General features: G+C 40.2%; 1 protein-coding gene across 1 annotated transcript in view; it reads right to left on the reverse strand.

Annotated features, from left to right (window-relative positions):
* The window catches only part of LOC137294008 (uncharacterized), a 37,472-nt gene that overhangs the window by 6,955 nt on the left and 6,999 nt on the right, over positions 1 to 23,518 (reverse strand). Inside the window, exons 7-8 of the mRNA XM_067824921.1 lie at positions 1,965 to 2,114; positions 886 to 1,068 (exon numbers count right to left, since the gene is read on the reverse strand). Coding sequence (XP_067681022.1) covers positions 886 to 1,068; positions 1,965 to 2,114 — 333 coding nt within the window. The remainder of the gene's footprint in view (positions 1 to 885; positions 1,069 to 1,964; positions 2,115 to 23,518) is intronic.

The following is a 23,518-nucleotide window of genomic DNA, read 5'->3' on the forward strand; positions in this document are numbered from 1 at the left end:
TAAAGCCTGCACTGCGAATGAAGATCTAAAACAACTATATCTAAGTTCTGACAGCTAAAGCAAGGCACGTTCACTGATGAGGATGTTATATTTCGGGTTGAAATGATCATTTTCCGCGATCTTGTTTCTACACTCAGGAAGGTGCCCTCGCTAACGAGCAATTGCAATAAATTTATATGTAGAGGTGTCAAGCTATTTTCCGAAAGATCTGTAACCTTCTAGACCCGTCAGCCAAATGGCAAAGCCTGATATACTTGTAAAATAATGAAAATGTGTGGGAAAACATACTTGCGTGTCACGTGTTCTTCTTCCTCGACTGTCCATCGAGGAAATGGAGTTGCTTTCGGGGAAACTCCACATTTCGACTGGACAGCGCTTCCACCCTGTGTATCTGGGGTCCAGCTGATTGGGGTTTATTGTACGTCAAGTAAAATGTCTCTGTTATCAGTAAATGAGGATCAGATCAGTAACACAGGTATGGGACATTAGAATCCTTTGAAAAAAAACCCACTTCAGTGTGTTAAATTAATAATTGTAAACAGGACTGATGTCTCCCACATATGTGCATACCATAAACATAATACATACCACAAACATAAACATAAATATGAAATATATAACATTAACATGAAACGGAAAATACATGATGTAAACATGAATATGAAATATATAACATTAACATGAAACGGAAAATACATGATGTAAACATGAATATAAACATAAACATGAACATGAAACAAACACAAGCATAAAATAAACATTAACAAATCATACAAATAAAACATAAACGTAAACCCTTTGGGCATTTGAGGAGTATGTTCATAACTAGCCATGGTGACATAAGCCCAAAAGTGACGATCTTGTTTCGCCAAATTCAGTACTTACCAATATTCTCAGATTGGTGTCCAGCATGGCCAAGTCCGAGGGGCTGCGGCGTGGAGTTATAGTTACATGTTGAAGGTGGATGGTGGCACAGTGACGTTGTTGTTGTTGTTGTAGCTGTTGTTGATGTGACACCCGATATAGGTATCATAGTGCTGAGAGCCACAGTTGATTGTCGTACTTTAACTGCGAACAGATAACGAATCTGTATCAGCATTAATGTTCTCATTCTTTCAGTTATCGATTTCTACATTAAGAGTAGCGTATTTTGTATATAAGACGAACAAGCATGTATGGACACAGATGCTTCCTAGCTTTAAATGCAAATAATGCTGAGTGAAAGAATACACTCTGTGTTCCCCAGAATCAGACTGCGACATAGTTTCCAAATTTTGCTAGCCAGTCGGGCTGGCTGTGCCGGAAATACATGCCCACAAAACAATTCACTGGCCCTAAATTTGAACGTAGAAACTAAACACAAGATTGGAAAAATAGATGAGATTAGCATATTGTCGGCATGATGCAGGCTTCATGATTAAGCTGCTTATATGATGAACACTTTTATGAGGCTATAATCTTGCATGACTTAAAAGTGCATTATTACTTAACAAGTCGAAGAGAGTAATACATTTACAAAATGACCAATGAAAATTCACTTGTAAGTCAGGCCAGTGAGTGTGGACATCTACTGGCTCAACTGGATTGTTACTTGGCTATTTTTGCACACTGCCCGTAATGGATTTCTAAATGCCATTCCAGGAGAAATGTAATGCTAATATTCATGTTATTGTCCACACTATAGAAATAGTCATAGTTTAAAACGTAGCAATGGGTGTGTAGATTGAAACACGATTTGAGTCAACCGTTGATAATGCCTGACTCACACCGAGAAATATATTACCTATGTTATTGGTATAGAACGCACTAGATGTGAAACGAAAGGCATTAAGGGGCCGTAGGGAGTGATGATGATTTTTATGGAGAAGCTCTAACGGCCCTTCACTTTTACCACGATGTGATCCGCAATACTTGTAACGTACAACGTGATTTTGTATTCAGAATGTAGTGTTTGAAATGCTCACAAATTTCACAAACAGACAGGTAGTGCTGAGAACATTCGGACCAGAAGAAAAAGACCGATGTATCGGGAGGCGACGTCTTGCCAATAGCAAGGCATTGTGTAGAGGTTTTAGGACGTCCAGAATAGACGGACTGCAAAGTAACGTCACTACCTGAAACACACAAAAAATATCAAACTGACTATTGAAAAACAACTGACTGTGTTTTGTTAACATAAAGAGGATATTGACGTATTCAAACACGTTTCGAGTGGAATGTTTACTTTCACGGTGCAAAATCCATGTTCCCTCAGCAAGGGAGGTAACTCGCAATACAATTCCCGTTTTCGCATTTTCACCTACCTGCACTGACTACTTTAATGCTACCCATGAATGAATATGTATGCATTACTGTGATGACTGACTTTGTCCCATATGTCGCAACGTATTTAGAATCTGCAATATCCATTGCGTAGAATACATAATCATGTATTGGGAACCGATGACATGTGTCAACCAAGTCAGCGAGTCTGACCACCCGATCCCGTTAGTCGCCTCTTACGACAAGCTGAGTCGCCTTTTATGGCAAGCATGGGTTGCTGAAGGCCTATTCTACCCCGGGACCTTCACGGGTCATATATATTGGAAGAGTTAAGTACCCAATAAGGATACGAAACTAGGTGTAAAAGTACTCAGTTCTTTTACATAGTTGGAGTATACAAAATGCTAGTTACTCCTGAAAAATGCAAGTACTCATACAACACAAGACGTGGGAGTAAATACTAAATTGCTTGAAAAAGTATCTGGAACTTAGATTGAATCAAGCCTGATCTCTATGATAGCCTACAGAAGTGTAAAGTAGTTTTTTTTTTATTGATATAAAGAATTGAACACAGCTATTGTGTTTGTCACTGTTGTTTGAGAGAGAATAATATACATGGGGACGTTTGTGCGGCCCTTAAACCCCGACAGGTCTTAAGTCCCGATTGAACATGAATAATCATTAGTGGGCGGGGCTTATGTGCTACGTCACATATGGGCGACAATGGTTTCTGTTGAACTAAGGATAGAATACATGTCTCAATGACAGGCCTCTTTGCGTTATGCAATGTCTCAACCACAAGATGCATACGAGATATGTGTAAGTATTTAGTATATGTGCCGTTTATTCAATATGATGTGCTTTTGATTTTTTTAGACGCAGCTTCCTACAGGTAGCATTGGCTGAGCTGAAGCGATTTCCAAAGCCATCTCGAAAACATCCACTGGCTGACATTAGACTATGCCATGTCTCAGCCCAGTCCTAACTTTTCATTGCAATCCTTCCATACACAGTAAAATATATTGTCAGCCGACGTAATACTTATGCGATGCATATTGCCACACCTAATTAGGCTATTTCCGCGCATGTCAAAAGTGGGTCAACTCTGATAGTGCACTGATGTAAGGCAGGTTACCCAGGCCGAAGCAATGCTACTCACGCTATGTGCTAGTTCACATTTTGAAAAATAAAAGGAAATATATATATCCCCAATTTTTCCTAGAATGACAACTCATTCTTCTGCAATTTTGGTCTTGTAAGTGAAGTGGACAGATAAATTCTTTTAAAGTGTAATAGTTTCTGGTATGAAGCCAAATTAAATATAAAGCATAAAAAATAACCACTATACCAAAACCTTCACCAGTTAATATGTGTGCAAGAGGCCAGTTCTCTCTAGAATACCATTGTGTAGAGGTTGTTGTTAAAGACAGCACACCTATTCACTCTTAAATGTCATTTATATTTCTTTCATAACTGGAAATCACTTAAATATCAACAATTTCGTAGTATTTATGGAATTATTTTTATCCCTTCTTGACAATCTTGGTAATCCCTGATCACTTGGAGCCTATACAGCCTTCTGTAGACCAAATATTTCATTCACTCTCTCTCCCATTTCAGTCACCACTTTCCGCACTCTCGGCGCTTCATGGCGAACAGTCAGCGGGCAGATGACAGGTGGTGGCAGGTGCTCAGGGGAGATCCATCCAGCCCCAGGCACCCCAAGAGACTGGTAGGACATGAAAAGCATCTTCATTTTGCCCTACCTTTTCAGAAAAGGACCAGTCGGAACTTAAGACCCTGTTTGAGTTTAAATATTTAAATATTTTAACTCTGAAAAGGTCTTAAGCTCCGGTTGAAGTCTTGCCCCCTACCTGGCCCCTCATGGTTGATTGTGGCTGGTGCAGACCATTCCCCTGATCACTTGGAGCCTGTACAGCCTTCTGTAGACCAAATATTTCATTCACTCTCTCTCTCTTTTCAGTCACCCCTTTCCGCACTCTCGGCGCTTCATGGCGAACAGTCAGCGGGCAGATGACAGGTGGTGGCAGGTGCTCAGGGGAGATCCATCCAGCCCCAGGCACCCCAAGAGACTGGTAGGACATGAAAAGCATCTTCATTTTGCCCTACCTTTTCAGAAAAGGACCAGTCGGAACTTAAGACCCTGTTTGAGTTTAAATATTTAAATATTTTAATTCTGAAAAGGTCTTCAGTCCTGGTTGAAGTCTTGCCCCCTACCTGGCCCCTCATGGTTGATTGTGGCTGGTGCAGACCATTCCCCTGATCACTTGGAGCCTGTACAGACCTCTGTAGACCAAATATTTCATTCACTCTCTCTCTCTTTTCAGTCACCACTTTCCGCACTCTCGGCGCTTCATGGCAAACAGTCAGCGGGCAGATGACAGGTGGTGGCAGGTGCTCAGGGGAGATCCATCCAGCCCCAGGCACCCCAAGAGACTGGTAGGACATGAAAAGCATCTTCATTTTCCCCTACAATTTGAGAAAAGGACCAGTCGGAACTTAAGACCCTGTCGGAGGTTAAGACCTCGTCTACCAGGCCTTAAGTTCCGACAAGGTCTTAAGCTCCGGTTGAAGTCTTGCCCCCTACCTGGCCCCTCATGGTTGATTGTGGCTGGTGCAGACCATTCCCCTGATCACTTGGAGCCTGTACAGACCTCTGTAGACCAAATATTTCATTCACTCTCTCTCTCTTTTCAGTCACCACTTTCCGCACTTTCGGCGCTTCATGGCGAACAGTCAGCGGGCAGATGACAGGTGGTGGCAGGTGCTCAGGGGAGATCCATCCAGCCCCAGGCACCCCAAGAGACTGGTAGGACATGAAAAGCATCTTCATTTTGCCCTACCTTTTCAGAAAAGGACCAGTCGGAACTTAAGACCCTGTTTGAGTTTAAATATTTAAATATTTTAACTCTGAAAAGGTCTTCAGTCCTGGTTGAAGTCTTGCCCCCTACCTGGCCCCTCATGGTTGATTGTGGCTGGTGCAGACCATTCCCCTGATCACTTGGAGCCTGTACAGACCTCTGTAGACCAAATATTTCATTCACTCTCTCTCTCTTTTCAGTCACCCCTTTCCGCACTCTCGGCGCTTCATGGCGAACAGTCAGCGGGCAGATGACAGGTGGTGGCAGGTGCTCAGGGGAGATCCATCCAGCCCCAGGCACCCCAAGAGACTGGTAGGACATGAAAAGCATCTTCATTTTGCCCTACCTTTTCAGAAAAGGACCAGTCGGAACTTAAGACCCTGTCGGAGGTTAAGACCTCGTCTACCAGGCCTTAAGTTCCGACAAGGTCTTAAGCTCCGGTTGAAGTCTTGCCCCCTACCTGGCCCCTCATGGTTGATTGTGGCTGGTGCAGACCATTCCCCTGATCACTTGGAGCCTGTACAGACCTCTGTAGACCAAATATTTCATTCACTCTCTCTCTCTTTTCAGTCACCCCTTTCCGCACTCTCGGCGCTTCATGGCGAACAGTCAGCGGGCAGATGACAGGTGGTGGCAGGTGCTCAGGGGAGATCCATCCAGCCCCAGGCACCCCAAGAGACTGGTAGGACATGAAAAGCATCTTCATTTTGCCCTACCTTTTCAGAAAAGGACCAGTCGGAACTTAAGACCCTGTTTGAGTTTAAATATTTAAATATTTTAATTCTGAAAAGGTCTTCAGTCCTGGTTGAAGTCTTGCCCCCTACCTGGCCCCTCATGGTTGATTGTGGCTGGTGCAGACCATTCCCCTGATCACTTGGAGCCTGTACAGACCTCTGTAGACCAAATATTTCATTCACTCTCTCTCTCTTTTCAGTCACCACTTTCCGCACTCTCGGCGCTTCATGGCAAACAGTCAGCGGGCAGATGACAGGTGGTGGCAGGTGCTCAGGGGAGATCCATCCAGCCCCAGGCACCCCAAGAGACTGGTAGGACATGAAAAGCATCTTCATTTTCCCCTACAATTTGAGAAAAGGACCAGTCGGAACTTAAGACCCTGTCGGAGGTTAAGACCTCGTCTACCAGGCCTTAAGTTCCGACAAGGTCTTAAGCTCCGGTTGAAGTCTTGCCCCCTACCTGGCCCCTCATGGTTGATTGTGGCTGGTGCAGACCATTCCCCTGATCACTTGGAGCCTGTACAGACCTCTGTAGACCAAATATTTCATTCACTCTCTCTCTCTTTTCAGTCACCACTTTCCGCACTTTCGGCGCTTCATGGCGAACAGTCAGCGGGCAGATGACAGGTGGTGGCAGGTGCTCAGGGGAGATCCATCCAGCCCCAGGCACCCCAAGAGACTGGTAGGACATGAAAAGCATCTTCATTTTGCCCTACCTTTTCAGAAAAGGACCAGTCGGAACTTAAGACCCTGTTTGAGTTTAAATATTTAAATATTTTAACTCTGAAAAGGTCTTCAGTCCTGGTTGAAGTCTTGCCCCCTACCTGGCCCCTCATGGTTGATTGTGGCTGGTGCAGACCATTCCCCTGATCACTTGGAGCCTGTACAGACCTCTGTAGACCAAATATTTCATTCACTCTCTCTCTCTTTTCAGTCACCCCTTTCCGCACTCTCGGCGCTTCATGGCGAACAGTCAGCGGGCAGATGACAGGTGGTGGCAGGTGCTCAGGGGAGATCCATCCAGCCCCAGGCACCCCAAGAGACTGGTAGGACATGAAAAGCATCTTCATTTTGCCCTACCTTTTCAGAAAAGGACCAGTCGGAACTTAAGACCCTGTCGGAGGTTAAGACCTCGTCTACCAGGCCTTAAGTTCCGACAAGGTCTTAAGCTCCGGTTGAAGTCTTGCCCCCTACCTGGCCCCTCATGGTTGATTGTGGCTGGTGCAGACCATTCCCCTGATCACTTGGAGCCTGTACAGACCTCTGTAGACCAAATATTTCATTCACTCTCTCTCTCTTTTCAGTCACCCCTTTCCGCACTCTCGGCGCTTCATGGCGAACAGTCAGCGGGCAGATGACAGGTGGTGGCAGGTGCTCAGGGGAGATCCATCCAGCCCCAGGCACCCCAAGAGACTGGTAGGACATGAAAAGCATCTTCATTTTGCCCTACCTTTTCAGAAAAGGACCAGTCGGAACTTAAGACCCTGTTTGAGTTTAAATATTTAAATATTTTAACTCTGAAAAGGTCTTCAGTCCTGGTTGAAGTCTTGCCCCCTACCTGGCCCCTCATGGTTGATTGTGGCTGGTGCAGACCATTCCCCTGATCACTTGGAGCCTGTACAGACCTCTGTAGACCAAATATTTCATTCACTCTCTCTCTCTTTTCAGTCACCCCTTTCCGCACTCTCGGCGCTTCATGGCGAACAGTCAGCGGGCAGATGACAGGTGGTGGCAGGTGCTCAGGGGAGATCCATCCAGCCCCAGGCACCCCAAGAGACTGGTAGGACATGAAAAGCATCTTCATTTTCCCCTACGATTTGAGAAAAGGACCAGTCGGAACTTAAGACCCTGTCGGAGCTTAAGACCTCGTCTACCAGGCCTTAAGTTCCGACAAGGTCTTAAGCTCCGGTTGAAGTCTTGCCCCCTACCTGGCCCCTCATGGTTGATTGTGGCTGGTGCAGACCATTCCCCTGATCACTTGGAGCCTGTACAGACCTCTGTAGACCAAATATTTCATTCACTCTCTCTCTCTTTTCAGTCACCACTTTCCGCACTTTCGGCGCTTCATGGCGAACAGTCAGCGGGCAGATGACAGGTGGTGGCAGGTGCTCAGGGGAGATCAATCCAGCCCCAGGCACCCCAAGAGACTGGTAGGACATGAAAAGCATCTTCATTTTGCCCTACCTTTTCAGAAAAGGACCAGTCGGAACTTAAGACCCTGTTTGAGTTTAAATATTTAAATATTTTAACTCTGAAAAGGTCTTCAGTCCTGGTTGAAGTCTTGCCCCCTACCTGGCCCCTCATGGTTGATTGTGGCTGGTGCAGACCATTCCCCTGATCACTTGGAGCCTGTACAGACCTCTGTAGACCAAATATTTCATTCACTCTCTCTCTCTTTTCAGTCACCACTTTCCGCACTCTCGGCGCTTCATGGCAAACAGTCAGCGGGCAGATGACAGGTGGTGGCAGGTGCTCAGGGGAGATCCATCCAGCCCCAGGCACCCCAAGAGACTGGTAGGACATGAAAAGCATCTTCATTTTGCCCTACCTTTTCAGAAAAGGACCAGTCGGAACTTAAGACCCTGTCGGAGGTTAAGACCTCGTCTACCAGGCCTTAAGTTCCGACAAGGTCTTAAGCTCCGGTTGAAGTCTTGCCCCCTACCTGGCCCCTCATGGTTGATTGTGGCTGGTGCAGACCATTCCCCTGATCACTTGGAGCCTGTACAGACCTCTGTAGACCAAATATTTCATTCACTCTCTCTCTCTTTTCAGTCACCCCTTTCCGCACTCTCGGCGCTTCATGGCGAACAGTCAGCGGGCAGATGACAGGTGGTGGCAGGTGCTCAGGGGAGATCCATCCAGCCCCAGGCACCCCAAGAGACTGGTAGGACATGAAAAGCATCTTCATTTTGCCCTACCTTTTCAGAAAAGGACCAGTCGGAACTTAAGACCCTGTTTGAGTTTAAATATTTAAATATTTTAACTCTGAAAAGGTCTTCAGTCCTGGTTGAAGTCTTGCCCCCTACCTGGCCCCTCATGGTTGATTGTGGCTGGTGCAGACCATTCCCCTGATCACTTGGAGCCTGTACAGACCTCTGTAGACCAAATATTTCATTCACTCTCTCTCTCTTTTCAGTCACCACTTTCCGCACTCTCGGCGCTTCATGGCGAACAGTCAGCGGGCAGATGACAGGTGGTGGCAGGTGCTCAGGGGAGATCCATCCAGCCCCAGGCACCCCAAGAGACTGGTAGGACATGAAAAGCATCTTCATTTTCCCCTACGATTTGAGAAAAGGACCAGTCGGAACTTAAGACCCTGTCGGAGCTTAAGACCTCGTCTACCAGGCCTTAAGTTCCGACAAGGTCTTAAGCTCCGGTTGAAGTCTTGCCCCCTACCTGGCCCCTCATGGTTGATTGTGGCTGGTGCAGACCATTCCTCTGATCATTTGGAGCCTGTACAGACCTCTGTAGACCAAATATTTCATTCACTCTCTCTCTCTTTTCAGTCACCACTTTCCGCACTCTCGGCGCTTTAGGACCCTCTCTGTACCCTCTTGGTTGCTTTGTCTTGTGCAGAGACCCCACCGCATCCCTTTTACCATGTGCAATGCCCTCTTGACTCAACATTTCATTCATTTTCTCTCTCATCCCAGCCCACTTTGGCCACTTTCTTGGCATGTCAGGCAGACAGTCAGAGTGTACCTTGGACCTGCAGCCAGCAGCCCCAGGAGAGCTTCATCCAGCCCTAAGCAACTCTGGGACTGGTAGGAAATGAAACGCATCTTCTTTTTGCTGGGCCTGTTCTTGAAATGCATTGTGTACAGCCTTCAGTGCTGACCGAATCATCTGACATTTGTGATTTGATGATTTTGTGTAAGAATTTTGTGTTCTTGAAATTTTGTATCCATGCAGTAATTACAACTAATTTCTAATATTTAGTTGCTTCTTTTCTAGTCTGATGACTTCTGCAGAATGTGTGGAGAGAAGTTTTTAAGCATGCTGAGTCAAAAAAGAAATATTCTTTCTTTAGGGCACTATGAAAGAACAAGAGATGGTAAGGTGATTAAATTGTTATTATTTCATCGCTGAGAACTGAGTGATGTACTCAGTACACTGACAGTGCAACAATCAGTTCCATTAGGCTACACCTCCTTTCCAAAACATGGGTATACAGAATGTCAAGTCACAATATGGAGGTTGAGAATGGAGACTGGCTGCCTGCATATGATTCCAAATGGTTCGTGAGGACAGTCGACCTCTCAGCCCTGGTTCATGTAGCCAGCAGAAATCTGTCACGTAGGTGACATAGGATGATCTGACGGTCTTCTGCTTGTGTCGTCACACATGGACAACCTGACCTTTTGCAATCAGAAGCGGTGCCAGTTTTTTTGTAGATGACCTCTCAAGTCATACACAGTACGATATCTGCATCCCATTGCTCTTGCGACGTCAATAACTGATCTTCTCGCTTTTCACATGCCAACGGCACATTCATGTTGCACAGTCGTGCCATTTAAAATATCGTTAGAACTGTGGTTTAAAGGTGTTTTTTATCCCCCCGTCATGTAATGTGGGGGGATATAGTTGACGCCTCGTCTGTCCGTCCATCCGTAATCATTTTGTTTCCGAAACATAACTCAGAAACCATTCAATATTTTTAGACCAAACTTGATAGATATGGTAATCTCAGCCAATGGTTGTGCCTTTTGCTATTTACAGATTTTTGGCATTTATATTTTTTTTTTTTTTACATGGAACATTTTGGTGTTAGTTTTATGATTGGGTGGGCTTCGTTTCCGGAACAGAACTCAAAAACCATGTGGTATTTTTCTGCAAAACTTGGTAGATATATCAGTCAGAGCCTGAAGTGGTGCCTTTTGTCATGTACAGGATCTTGTGATGTATTATTTTCTCGGTTTCCATGGAAACATTTCAGACTTAGTCTCGAAATGGGGGGATGGTATTCATTTCCTGAGCAGAACTGAAAAACCGTTCAGTGTTTTTTCTGCAAAACTTGGTAGATATATCAATCAGAACCTATAGTGGTACCTTTTGCTATGTATAGGATCTTGTGATCATGGAAACACTTTGGACCTTGCCTGAAAAGTGAAAGGTGTGTTTTATTTCCAGAGCAGAACTCTCAAACTTCTCTCAAAATGGAAGGGTGGGCTTTGTTACCAGGGCTCAACTCGAAAACCATTTCATATCTTTCAACAGATCTTGGGAGATATATCAGACATGTCTTGAAATTGTGACTTTGCTGGTTACAGATCTATGGCATTTATAATTTTCATGATTTCCATGGAAACAATTCAAACTTAGTCTATAAAAACAATGAGTAACTCTCAGATTATTTGTCCTTTCAAACATGTGGGGGCCGGATGGATATGTCATCTTCTGATGACTCTTGTTTCACTTCTTGAGGCCAATGCAAACATGTGCAAATGAGGAAAACTTCGATGCAAAGATCACATGAACGATTGCACATGCAAAACCTGATGTGGCACTAACGTCATTTGCTCGACGAATTGATGGGTTTGAGTGGGTTTTGCTAACGGTTTTCTGGAGTCGAAAGTTTGGGATCCCATTTCGGATATACAGATGTATCATCAGAGAAAAATTATTCATTATTATCCTCCCGGCATATAATGGAAGAGGAGAATACAGTGTTTTGTGTAAATGGGCTGTTCTGTCTGGGCTCAATTTCTTCAGGGTGACTTGTGATAGCTTTCATTAAAGATCAGATGAAAGACGCTGAACTTTACTGACATTTCTTTTGGTCCACAATCTGCACATTGTATTGACTCCACCCATCCATGATTTGACCCCAAGTTCAAGGTTGCTTAGAGTGTTTCAGATTGAAACTTCGGGTGACCATTGTTGACAGTGGACACAGCAAAATTGAGATGGTCATTCCATGCCTGTATGGCTGTCAAATAGTAACTGCTTCCTAACAGTTATCGCCAGTATATCAGTATCAGTGTGCACAGTTCGGGGCATTGAATTAACAATTTCTGTTTTGTTTGCAGTGTTTTTTCACAACACTAGAGGACAGCTCAAGAATCTTGTGCGATGTAACATAAGAGGAAAATTAAAGAAAAAGTTATGAACTGCATAAATGTTTTCACCTTAGTCAGGGCAATATCACACAATCAACATAATAGCAATCTATATCATACATAATAGTGCATGTTAACAAAAGTGATTAATTGCTCCATTCCCTATCAGTCTAGCGCAAAAATCAATCAACTAGTCACACAATCAAATATCAGAGGTTACTGTATCATGATACAAACATACATTAATTCACAAATGAGACAAGGAATTCTGAAATGTCGATAGAGTAAATTGTGAGGAAACACCTATTTGTACTGCCATGATTCTCTTCTGCCATCTTATATAAAAACATGATCAGCAGCAGTGAACTGACAGGCCATATTGGTGAATAGCTCAGTAAGTACCATGACTAAATCTTATTGCAGGGAATATTTTCGTAAATACTGCTAAAATATGGTGATAACTTTTCAGCAACATGTTAACAGCCTGTTAAGAAAGGATATTTTTCAATGAAACATAATGTTGCTGTGGAAGTTAGTGGGAAAACACTTCAGTTTTAAGCAACCTGTAAAGGCAAGTACACACTTTAATAATTCATACTTTTATGCTTTCCTGTTGATATTTTACCATGGATACCATTTGGCAAATAGTGACAGATTTCATAGTACTGGGCGTGAAGCTATAGTTACTTTAAATGGAATGGATTGTTTTGTGGCCCAGATTTGAACACAGCTTTGTTTTGTGGTCTATCAGTGACAAGAGCCCACATTGTCGAGTCATTGTTACCTGGTTTCTAAATTCATAGAACCGATAAATTTGACAACAAATTAGGATAAAGTCACCTCTGCCACTATTTGGGTGTCTGAGTTAATCTTCTCAGTGTAAAGTCACAAGATGTGAGTATTGTGAGTATGAAATGTGTTCACTGTTGTTGGCACAACATGTCACAAACCCTTTTAATTGAAGTAAACAATGTTGCATATGATTCATTCATTCTGTTTGACCCTTTTGGCATATGAATAGACATGGTTTTCTTTTTAAAAAACACTTTTTTCATTTTTGACTTTCAAACAAGTATGTAGTCTCATGGCTGTTAATTTCCTATTTGACATTTAACATGATATTGACACCATTTTCAACTTGTAGAAAGACTTGTTGTGACAGGGGAGGTGTATCTTTGCACAATCAGCATAATCAGAAGCCTTCACATCCAAGTTAGGCTAATGTTGACAGTATGTAATCAAGCACCCTCATTTTGCACTGATATCCTCTACCACCTTTTAGATGCTGTCACAACTGGACATGTAGGTACATACCATGTTTAGTAAGTCTTCTGGTCCAGGCTGTGTCTCAATATCAAATTTAATGACTCACTTACCTTTATTCATTAGATTTGTATTTCTGAGGGTTTTTTTTTTCACTTTGAGAAGAGTAACCAATAAACTCCTTAAGTTTTCTTCATTTATTTTAAAAACTGACTAATGTGTGAAATGTGGGTTTGTTGAAGCAATTTTAAATCTCAATCACATGAGGTCATGAGTATCAAAATCATATTCCTTTAATGTAGTAGACTCTGATGTGTCAGTATAGGAAGGCAAACAACTGACCATTACTGAACAGGAAGTTGTGTAGTTACCAGTTTTTAGGTTTAAACATTATTCGATATTCGAAATATGCCTTTGCTTGGAACTATCACATGCCCCCCTTCTTTTGTGACAAATGAGTGAAATCCCATGGTATCTGTTTGATTATAAAAGATTCTTCATTAATGCAGAAATACATTTTGCAAAGCATTTTTGAAATAATGTTACCTGAGGGTTATAATAGACCTAATTTGTCTCTAACAGCTATTTCAGTGCAACAAATCTCCTCTTTATGGATATGTTGGACAGGAGAAAGTATTGAAGTATCATTCAGTTGCCTTTTATAGTCGACATCTCATCTGTCTGTCCGTCTGGTTGTCCATAATGATTTTCTTCCCAGAGCATAACTCAAAAACTGTTCAATATTATACAGTAAAAGTGGTAGATATACCAAAAATACATTTTGTTGGTGCCTTTAGCTATTTACAGATTTTTGTCATTTTTTTTCCTGGATACAATTCAGACTTTGTCTCAAAAGGGAAGGGTGGAGTTCGTTTCCGGAGCATAAATCAAAAAACGTTTCATAATTTTAGACCAAAATTGATAGATACAGTAATCTCAACCTATGGTTGTGCCTGTTGCTAGTGACAGATTTTTGGCATTTTTTTTGGTTTTCTATGAAACGTTTTGGTCTTAGTCAAATGGTGCAGTGGGTTCGTTCCTGGAGCAGAACTCAAAAACCGTTGAGTATTTTTCTGCAAAATTTTTTTTTTGACAGAGAGAATGTAAAGCGGTGCCTTTTGCTGTTTACAGGTTTGTGTGAGTTATCAAATGGAGGACCTTGAAGTGGTGCCTCTCTGTTTACAGATATATGGCGTTTATATTTTTCTTGATTTCCATGGAAACAATTCAAACGTAGTCTAAAAAGTCATTAAGTAACTGTCAGATGATTTGTCCTTTCAAATATGTGGGGGCTGGGGGGATATGTCATCTTCTTATGACTCTTGTGATTTATTATTATCTCGGTTTCCGTGGAAACATTTAGGACAAAAAGTTTCTCAAAAGTTATAGGTGTGTTTCGTTTCCGGAGCAGAACTCAAAAAACTTCTAAATATCTGTCAGTAAACCATGGTAGCACAACTCAAAAACCATTTCATATCTTTCAACAGATCTTGACACATATATGATACAGGTCTTGAAATGGTGACTTTGCTGATTACAGATATAATTTATACTTTTAACCTTAAGTGAGATATGATATGATATGATATGATATGATATGATATGATATGATACGATACGGTATGATGCGATATGATATGATGCGATACGATACGATACGATACGATACGATACGATACGATATGATATATGATATGATATATGATATGATATGATATATGACATGACATGACATGATATAGGATATTTATATAGCACACATATCCACACATTAGTACATGCCCAAGGCACTGGTATTGTTTCCCTCGATCACTGGATGTCAATCTGAACAGCACACTGGGACACATAGTCACAGTACTTAGTCCAAGTTCACTGCATGTTGCTGTACTGGAGTTTGCCAGTATCCATTTGGCCACCATCTGGTCATATGCCAACGGATTTGTGGGTTGTGCACTGTACATTAGAGGTCTGCAACACAAATAGTCTGCACACAAAGTTGACTTCAAGGTTCTTTACACCCGATCACAGTTGGGCTCGATCCTGACACCTCAACCTCGCTGGGTCACTAGCCTGGCACCTTAGCCAGCTCACCTACCATACCCCCTGTAACTATTCTTTTAAATATTTGGGGGCCAGGGGAATATGTCAGCTTCTGATGACCCTTGTTTCATTGTAGTTGTGACATGATGCTGATTACCACTTTTCCAAGATATAAAACATCAATAATTTGGAAGAACAACAAGTGTATAGGTTAGATGTAAAGTATTTTTAGAGTCCTCCTTTTTGGAAGCAATGATATTTGAATCCAGCAATCCAGCAGGACAAACGGACTTTTTCTGTAGGCTGGTACATTGGATCATAGACACATTTTGGTCAGTGTCCAACACTGTAAGTTGTGCAGCAGCATCAACATGCACATGCTATGTAAGTTAAGACTTGCTAAACTTATTTGGAGTGCAGAAGTCAACAGTAATCATCATGCTCATGTATTTTTGTACTAAGGTTTGGAATGTACAAATCATGCTTTATTTGGAACACATTTTTCAGCCAGGACTATCATGGACATGTATGATTAATAGTCATTCTTCTTTAGTCAACACATTATATAGGTTGAGATAGAAAAATGTTATCACTAAATATACTGCCAGTGCCCTGTTGCCAATACCTGTGCATTGTAAGGAAGTCTGTCTTCTTCATGCACTAGGCTGTTGTGTTTGGGAGTTTGAATCAAACTTGGTGCTGGTGTGTTTCAACACCCTTGTTTTTTGCTGTTTTTGACAATGTTTCTTTTCACTCAAACTCAACGAATATTGAATTATATTTAAAGTGACCATTAAGCGCACAAAAACTTACATTTATCTAAGAGTATAAATGACTTCACCATGATTCAGTTTATGTATATATATGACTATCAAATTCTGTGATGTTCCCACTTTCTTATTTTTTTTGTTGTTGTTGTTGTATATAATGAACAATATACATTTAAGGAAGAGTCAGTTTTTGAATAGTATGTCCTTGTACCTAAAATGTATTTTTTCACATCCATAGCTAAGCCAGTCATGGTACATGAACATGTCAATAAATATGGATTAGTATCTGTGGCTTTTGCACTGAATGTGTTTCTCTACTCTTGTTCATTTTCAGTAAATTTTATAACATTATTAACATTAATCACATAATGTGAGATAAAAAAAAGAATGGTAAACATGACATTATGTATTACTATACCTCTCCATATAGCTTAGATATTGTTGAGTGTGGCATTTGATAACAACAACAAAAAATAAACAAAAACATGTGAAATACAATTGATCCTAATGATTGATATTGATACATTTCAGGCACAACCTGCAAGAAAGAAAAGTAAGGAAGTCGCAGTGGCTGATCCGTCTAGACAGCTGACTTTGTGTGCTGGCGATTAGGGTGCAAGTTCAAGTCCCAGGTGGGACTCAACCAAAAAAGTAGTAGAATTTGTACTTTACTAAGAAAGTGTAATCCCAAATATGACATACATTACATCTGATCACTTCCTAAATGGCAGTGTAATCACAATCAGTTATGCCTTGATATGGGAACAATAAGTCAAACTCAATATTCCCTATCTCAGGGAAAGGTAGTTGACAAATATCAAATAAAATATGTGTGATCTGATATGAGTTATCAAATGTGATTTTTATGGTCATATCTAAAGTTTTAGTCACAGATGCAGAAGCATCTTCCTGATGCCTGATATAAAGGAAATTATTGTTGATGTAATTATTACTGAGACAGATACACAGAAAAGATGTATTTCACTTGCACGTTTCCACTGGTGAGGCAGTATAGTATTCCCAGAAATTATTGAGAATCATGTTGCGTCATGTAACTCATTACGTTTATTAACTTCTGGTGTTTTACTTACATAAACATGTTAAAACATCATCCTTTTACAGTCTCAGTCTTGTTTTAGTGCTTTGTTAGACCTCCTCGCTCAGCAATGCATGCCTGAATACGCCTAGGCACACTACCCATCAAAGTTTGTAGGTAATCGTGTGACAGGGTATCCCAATATTGGACCACCTCGGCCTTCATATCTTCAATATTTCTCAGTCCCTTTTGGTTTATTCTGTCCTTCATGACTCCCCACACATTCTCAATTGGGTTTAGGTCTGGGCTGTAACTGGGCAAGTCTAAAACCTGAACATTTTCGCCCGACAACCACTGTTTTGTGTAGCGCGCAGTGTGTTTTGGGTCATTATCATGCTGGAAAATCCAATCATCTTCATACAATGTTTGTGCTGTCTGAAGAAGGTGACCATTTAGAATGTCAACGTATCTTTCTTTTGTCAAGTTTCCCGTAAAAACACACAATGGCGTCACTCCGCGAGCCGATATGCCACCCCACATGTGAAACTTCGGGCTATGTTTTGGTCGCTGGTAGATAGGTTTGACAGTATCTTTGGTCCAAATTTTCACACAGTTAGGGAAAAGCCAAACAGAACTTTCATCCGAAAAGAAAACATTATCCCAATCTTGATTTTCATGAGCCCGACACCAGTTTAAACGTTTTTCCTTTTGTGCATCTTTCATCAACGGCGAGGGAATTCCACGTTTTTTCACCCAATTAAGTCTCTGTAATTCCTGCCTAACTGTTTCATTGCATACCTGAGGACTTCCTCTGCTAATCATTTAATTTCTGATGTTCTCAACACTTTTCAATTTGCCCCTACTCTCAATCTGCCCAAGTCTTCGGCAATCCACAACACTGAATTTCCTAGGCCGACCTGCCCCTGCTTTGTGCTCTATCCCGGTTCCTGTTTGAATATTCTTCAAAGTTCTGTATACTGTAGACAGAGGAATACCATGTCTACAAGCTAACACTTTAGCATCAGCCTCACCACTTTCAAAATCATCTAGAATGAGCTTTCTTTTCTCTCTTGCTGTAAATTCTGCCATGTCAACACAGGAAGCCGTCTGCTCAGACAAGGGAGATAACTCTTGACGTAATGAGCTGCCTTCTAAGCCTTCAAGAGTTGTCTCCCTTATTTAGTATGTTTAGTGCATAGTGAAAGCCCTTTTTCCAATCTTAGCATCATTAGAAAAAAAAACAAAGATTTTCTCAATAATTTCTGGGAACACTGTATATGCTCAGCTTTCTGTGAACCCTTAGTACCAATACTATATGCCATAGTAACAATCAGACAATTCCCTCGGCTCTGTAGTGGCATGGCTAATGACATATTTGTCATTTTTCCATTCAGAGAATAAATGTATTTGACAGTTCAAAGGCTTCTGACAGATTTTAGCCGTAATTGTCCAATAAAACATTTTTATGTTTGATGTTAAATTCATTATATTTTTCTCATATTTTCCTCCCTTCAGGTTATCATGACATTAAAACCAAATGTTTCTATTAATGATTAACTTCATATGTTCACAGGTTGTTCACCATTCATCCCATGTTGGGTTGATCGCCTAGTCCAGATCAACAATTTGCAGACAACTTGGAATTCAGTTGATGTCTACTCTTCCTCTCAAGTGAAGCATTGTGAACTGAGTGCAGCGGCACTGTTGAATTTATAGATTTAGCATTAAGTTAGGGTAATTCATGCACCCACTTGCCATTGATTTTAAAGGCATGTGACGAATAAAAAAGTTAAAAATCTGTCAAAAATAGAAGTCTTGAGCAAGTACATTGAAAAGTTAATGACAAGTTTGAAGTGCAATTTGGTATCATCAGCCTAGAGAACATGTCCAAATTCCCTAAACTGTAGATTTTAAAGGCATTATTCCATTTTTGGTGACAGTCATGTGACGAATAAAAAAGTTAAAAATCTGTCAAAAATAGAAGTCTTGAGCAAGTACATTGAAAAGTTAATGACAAGTTTGAAGTGCAATTTGGTATCATCAGCCTAGAGAACATGTCCAAATTCCCTAAACTGTAGATTTTAAAGGCATTATTCCATTTTTGGTGACAGTCATGTGACGAATAAAAAAGTTAAAAATCTGTCAAAAATAGAAGTCTTGAGCAAGTACATTGAAAAGTTAATGACAAGTTTGAAGTGCAATTTGGTATCATCAGCCTAGAGAACATGTCCAAATTCCCTAAACTGTAGATTTTAAAGGCATTATTCCATTTTTGGTGACAGTCATGTGACGAATAAAAAAGTTTAAAATCTGTAAAAAATAGAAGTCTTGAGCAAGTACACTGGGATGTCAATGACAAGTTTGAAGTGCAATTTGGTATCATCAGCCTAGAGAACATGTCCAAATTCCCTAAAATGTAGATTTTAAAGGCATTATTCCATTTTTGGTGACAGTCATGTGACGAATAAAAGAGTTAAAAATCTGTCAAAAATAGAAGTCTTGAGCAAGTACATTGAAAAGTTAATGACAAGTTTGAAATGCAATTTGGTATCATCAGCCTAGAGAACATGTCCAAATTCCCTAAAATGTAGATTTTAAAGGCATTATTCCATTTTTGGTGACAGTCATGTGACGAATAAAAAAGTTAAAAATCTGTCAAAAATAGAAGTCTTGAGCAAGTACATTGAAAAGTTAATGACAAGTTTGAAGTGCAATTTGGTATCATCAGCCTAGAGAACATGTCCAAATTCCCTAAAATGTAGATTTTAAAGGCATTATTCCATTTTTGGTGACAGTCATGTGACGAATAAAAAAGTTAAAAATCTGTCAAAAATAGAAGTCTTGAGCAAGTACACTGGGATGTTAATGACAAGTTTGAAATGCAATTTGGTATCATCAGCCCAGAGAACATGTCCAAATTCCCTAAACTGTAGATTTTAAAGGCATTATTCCATTTTTGATGACAGTCATGTCACGAATAAAAAAGTTAAAAATCTGTCAAAAATAGAAGTCTTGAGCAAGTACATTGAAAAGTTAATGACAAGTTTGAAGTGCAATTTGGTATCATCAGCCTAGAGAACATGTCCAAATTCCCTAAAATGTAGATTTTAAAGGCATTATTCCATTTTTGGTCTCAGTCATGTGACGAATAAAAAAGTTAAAAATCTGTCAAAAATAGAAGTCTTGAGCAAGTACACTGGGATGTTAATGACAAGTTTGAAATGCAATTTGGTATCATCAGCCCAGAGAACATGTCCAAATTCCCTAAACTGTAGATTTTAAAGGCATTATTCCATTTTTGATGACAGTCATGTGACGAATAAAAAAGTTAAAAATCTGTCAAAAATAGAAGTCTTGAGCAAGTACACTGGGATGTTAATGACAAGTTTGAAATGCAATTTGGTATCATCAGCCTAGAGAACATGTCCAAATTCCCTAAAATGTAGATTTTAAAGGCATTAATCCATTTTTGATGACAGTCATGTGACGAATAAAAAAGTTAAAAATCTGTCAAAAATAGAAGTCTTGAGCAAGTACACTGGGATGTTAATGACAAGTTTGAAATGCAATTTGGTATCATCAGCCTAGAGAACATGTCCAAATTCCCTAAAATGTAGAATTTAAAGGCATTAATCCATTTTTGGTGACAGTCATGTGACGAATAAAAAAGTTAAAAATCTGTCAAAAATAGAAGTCTTGAGCAAGTACACTGGGATGTTAATGACAAGTTTGAAATGCAATTTGGTATCATCAGCCTAGAGAACATGTCCAAATTCCCTAAACTGTAGATTTTAAAGGCATTATTCCACTTTTGGTCTCAGTCATGTGACGAATAAAAAAGTTAAAAATCTGTCAAAAATAGAAGTCTTGAGCAAGTACATTGAAAAGTTAATGACAAGTTTGAAATGCAATTTGGTATCATCAGCCCAGAGAACATGTCCAAATTCCCTAAACTTTAGATTTTAAAGGCATTCATCCATATTTGATGACAGTCATGTGACGAATAAAAAAGTTAAAAATCTGTCAAAAATAGAAGTCTTGAGCAAGTACATTGAAAAGTTAATGACAAGTTTGAAATGCAATTTGGTATCATCAGCTTAGAGAACATGTCCAAATTCCCTAAACTGTAGATTTTAAAGGCGTTATTTCAATATATTGTTAAGGTGATGTGACAAATAAGATTGTTCATAATCTCTCAAAATTTGAACTATTGACTAGGTAGAATCACAACTTCTTAACAAGTATGAAATGCTCTTTACTGTAATAAGCTTAGAGAACATCTTCAAAATTCCATAAACTGTAGGTGTTAAGGGCAATGTTCCATTTCTGGTCAAGGGTGTATGACAAATAGAAATAGTTAAAAACCTCGGAAAGTAAGAACTTTTGACCCAGTACATTCAGAAATTGACCACAAGTTTGGAATGTAATTTACTATCATCTGTACAAAGGAAATATTGAAACTCCATAAACTGTAGGGTTTGCATGCTTTATTCCAAGTGCATGGGACTAATGATTCATGTATAATGTAGAGTCAATCATAAAGAAAGGTACAGCATCATTAAGGATGGGTTTCCCAGAAACTACAAGTAATTCCAGTTACTTGTATTATTTATTTCACCAGATTATTTATGTCACCATGACATGCAGTATCACTGTCACAGTTCTTAGGTACTGATTGTTGAAGTTGTATGAACCACCAGTGACTACCACATCAGTACCTAATGTAAACACCCCTTGTACAGACATCCTCTGTCAGTTTTCTCCTCATATTGACAATCAGTCATCAAATCAGCAGGATTAGAATGTGCTCCATATTTTGTTTCTGTTGGCCTTTTTGTGACAGGTAGCTTCCTATCATGAGTTCATAACAAAATACCAGATTATTTTTTAGCCCTGGGGCTTGTTTTATAGTGGTAGCTAAGCTCTTGCAAATACAAAGGGTATAATGTTCAGTGTCATAGAATTGTAAATACCATATACTGACACATTCATTGTTGGTTAGCCAATGGCATTACTTGTTTGTTGGATTCTTTTCGACAGGTATGTGTCTATACCAACTTAATGACTTTAGTACTACATATCATTATGTTTAACATGGTATTCTTCAAGTCTACTACTTGGGAAGATATGCAGCACTGTTTTGTTTTGTAATAAAACACCTTCAACAAAATTGATTTCTTTTGTCATTTTATGGGAAAATGTGACAATGGTTATGTTTTACCTGGCCAGCTGACGCTCTACAACATTTCTGAATACACAGACAAGTAACACCATGATTTGGACAGAAAATGTCCACTGTGACATGTTCACCAAGAACATGATTCAGCTGTCAGTGTTCAGCTGCATTTATAGGATGCCACAGATATTACCTCAATGCAAATATTTACAGTTGATATCCTGGATTGTGATGTGACTGGTATGATATGAGGCATCATAAACAACTACCTCTCATTTTACACTTTATTCACATTTTCAAAAGCTGTCCCAAACATGTAAACTTCTGATGTCTTAAGAGTCACATGTGCATGTGGTACCTCTTGTAAAATGTACTAAAGGTGTCCTTAAAAACGTGCTTCTCATGATGTATAAGCACACCTGTATTTCAAGTTTATTATTAAAGAACATGACACATAACCCAAGCATTGATCACCAAACACCAAATTCAGCTCCAACACTGGGAAAGTCTGCAAACAACCCACCACACTGCTGAAAGTGTGTGTATGGTTTTACTTCACATTTAGCAATATTCCAGCAATATCACGATGGGGGACACAGGACTTGGGTCTCATGTTGATCAAACACTTTATAACCACCCATGCTAAAGGAGTAGAATTCATGCTCTCAAATTTTCTTCAGGTACATGCTCACCCATACTGCTTAGTGGAAACAAAACAGGCTCAGTGCTGAGGAAAATGTATATACTTTATATATTCTTTGGTTTTATGAATTTCCTGGAATCACTGACTGATTATATAAACTGTAATTATGACTTGACAACAACAACACTCAATTTCCATGTCAAACTTTCATACAACGATACATAACTGATACAGTTTCATGAATGTACAGTGGTAAACATGTACAAAGAGTGCTTTCATTGATTTTGTCCATGCCAAGCCTGGGGGTCACTTGGTAGACTTACTTTGGTGTCATAAAGAATATCATCACCCCGCCCCAGCGGCAAATTATCAACGGTACCTTACATAATTACGATCGATTTCTTAACAAACATTGGGACATGTCTTTATTTTCCGTAGTATTGAAATGGTAGTTAGGTTGAAATACACTCTCATTGCACGCTTATCAACTTAACACGACTGAGCAGAAGTAAACCGAATGCTGTTCAACTGAGAAGTTGTGCGTAAGAAAGACGTACGACCTGGTCACATAAGCTCCGCCCACTAATGATTATTCATGTTCAGTCGGGACTTAAGACCTGTCGGGGTTTAAGGGCTCTACAGACGTTTCTTTT

Source organism: Haliotis asinina, chromosome 8, assembly GCF_037392515.1.
Source record: "Haliotis asinina isolate JCU_RB_2024 chromosome 8, JCU_Hal_asi_v2, whole genome shotgun sequence".
Classification (NCBI taxonomy): Eukaryota; Metazoa; Mollusca; class Gastropoda; order Lepetellida; family Haliotidae; genus Haliotis; species Haliotis asinina.